The following is a 2,671-nucleotide window of genomic DNA, read 5'->3' on the forward strand; positions in this document are numbered from 1 at the left end:
TGTCTCAGAGTCAGAGTCTGTCTCGGTCTTCTCAGTTTCAGCCTCAGAGTCAGAGTCAGAGTCTGTCTCAGAGTCAGAGTCTGTCTCGGTCTTCTCAGTTTCAGCCTCAGAGTCAGAGTCAGAGTCTGTCTCAGAGTCAGAGTCTGTCTCGGTCTTCTCAGCTTCAGCCTCAGAGTCAGTCTCAGAGTCAGAATCAGTGTTTTCGGTTGAGTCGTCGTCAGTGTTGTCGTCACTTTCTACACCATCTGCAGCGTCCTCATTATCTGAGGATTAAAGATACACACAATTATTTATCATATGTCTGGTAAATCTGTGGTCTGTCTTTATCCAAATACGTCCAAGTTATTGATCACACATGCATCAACGGGCCAGTCGATGTATTGCTACTGTGGCTGCAGAGTAACATTAATGGCTGATGTTGAAAATATTCAGACTTTGCTGCCTGAATAAAGATACCTGGTTGTAAGACAGAGTTTATACACAGAAAACCAAACACCCCTCTGTTTGATCAAACTACTAATAATAAAGTTATTATTAATGGATGTGCTTAGCCTAGCTTTGCATAAAGTCTAGAGGGAGGGGGAGCCTGCTAGCATAGTTCCATCTAAGGTTACAGTGTGTATATATACACCGATCAGCCATAACATTGTGACCACTGACAGGTGAAGTGAATTACCCTGATTACCTGGTTAAGACAGAGATTGACGGAGATTGCTTTGTGTGGAGGGATGGCAGAGCCAGGCGGCGTTCATTGGAGGAGCGTAGTGGCCCAGAAGGAACCTAAGCTTGTATTATGGAGTTTAGGTAGATGGTGCAGACCCAGTAGTCACTCTGTATGCAGGATTAGAGACTTGGATTTCATTGAGTAATGGAGGGACATGAGTCCTTTTGGGCTGACCAGAAACCAGATGGGCTGCTGAGTTCTGAACCATTTGTAGGGGTTTCACCTCAGCTGGAAGACCTGCTAAGAGGGCAGAGAGATAACCATGGCCTGTACCAGGAGCTGGGTGGACTACTGACTAAGGTAGGGCCTGATTTTTCTTATGTTGTGTAGAGCAAAGCGGCACGACCGAGAGACAGCAGCAACATGGTCTGAAAAGGACAGCTGGTCATCAGTCATGACACCCAAGTTTCTCGCCACCCTGGTTGGAGTGATGGTTGATCAGCCAGTTGGTAGTTTGATGTTATGGTGGATAGATTGCTTGGCTGGAATGACCAAGAGTTCAGTCTTAGAGAGGTTTAGTTGAAGGTGGCGAGGATTTCATCCATGCAGATATGTCAGAGAGACAGTCCATGATCTGCGCGGTGGGGTCGTCAGGAAGGAAGAATAGGTAGAGTTGTGTATCGTCAGCGTAACAGTGTTAAGAGAAGCCATGCGAGCCAACGATCAGCTCCAGTGAGATGGTTTCAAGTGAGAAGAGAAGGGGCCCTACCACCGAGCCTTGGGGCCCCCCTGTGGAGCAGCAGTGAGAAGAGGACACTCGTAGATCTCTTACTGTATTGATGCTTTATAGGGCTGCAATGATTAGTCAACGTAATCGATGATGTCAACATTTTTTTTGTTTTTACAAGTTTAGAACGCTATTTCATCACTAAATACACTTTTGAGCGGAGAATTTGAATATTGACAGTTTTACCAAAGTTGATGGCGAATCAAAAATGTGCTCAAACATTTTTGGGGGTTGAGAAGCTCCACAAGCGCCCGTGAGGTTAGCCCTGGTTCCAGATACTCAGAAACAACAGAGCAGCAGCGATAGAGGAAAGGCCACAACTTATAAGATCATTTCAATGTTCGTACCGCTGTTATTCTGTCATTACAATCTGAGTAATGGTTTAACATTTTAAAGTAAATTAAGAAACATCTGGCTCGTGATGTAGCCTACAAAACATTCTCCACTAAGTCATAGTCTAAAACTTATAGTTATCTTTGATCAGGACATGTCGTTTAAGTCTCACATTAAGCAAATTTCAAGGACCGCCTTTTTTCACCTACGTAATATTGCGAAAATCAGGAACATCCTGTCTAAAAATGATGCAGAAAAACTAGTCCATGCATTTGTTACTTCTAGGCTGGATTACTGCAATTCCTTATTATCAGGCTGCTCGAAAAAGTCCATTAAGACTCTTCAGCTGATCCAGAATGCTGCAGCACGTGTTCTGACAGGAACCAGGAAAAGAGATCACATTTCTCCTGTTTTAGCTTCTTTGCATTGGCTTCCAGTAAAATCCAGAATAGAATTTAAAATCATTCTTCTTACCTAATGGTCAGGCACCATCTTATCTTAAAGAGCTCATAGTACCTTACTACCCCACCAGAGCACTGCGCTCCCAGAATGCAGAGTTACTTGTGGTTCCTAGAGTCTCCAAAAGTAGACTAGGAGCCAGAGCATTCAGATATCAAGCTCCTCTCCTGTGGAACCAGGGTCCAGTTTGGGTTCAGGAGGCAGACACCATCTCCACATTTAAGAGTAGGCTTAAGACTTTCCTCTTTGATAAAGCTTATAGTTAGGGCTGGCTCAGGTGAGTCCTGAACCATCCCTTAGTTATGCTGCTATAGGCCTAGACTGCCGGGGGATTTCCCATGATGCACTGAGCTCCTCTCTCCTCTACTTTCTCTCCCTCTGTATGCAACCTCATCCCATTATTGCATGTTACTAACACAACTTCTCCC

At 44.5% G+C, this 2,671-nt stretch overlaps 1 protein-coding gene across 1 annotated transcript in view; it reads right to left on the reverse strand.

Annotated features, from left to right (window-relative positions):
* stm (starmaker) overlaps positions 1-2,671 on the reverse strand; it is an 18,627-nt gene that overhangs the window by 2,764 nt on the left and 13,192 nt on the right. Inside the window, exon 10 of the mRNA XM_046059082.1 lies at positions 43-263. Within this exon, the coding sequence (XP_045915038.1) occupies positions 43-263 (221 nt within the window). The remainder of the gene's footprint in view (positions 1-42; positions 264-2,671) is intronic.

The sequence above is a fragment of the Micropterus dolomieu genome, linkage group LG09, assembly GCF_021292245.1.
Source record: "Micropterus dolomieu isolate WLL.071019.BEF.003 ecotype Adirondacks linkage group LG09, ASM2129224v1, whole genome shotgun sequence".
In the NCBI taxonomy this organism is placed as follows: Eukaryota; Metazoa; Chordata; class Actinopteri; order Centrarchiformes; family Centrarchidae; genus Micropterus; species Micropterus dolomieu.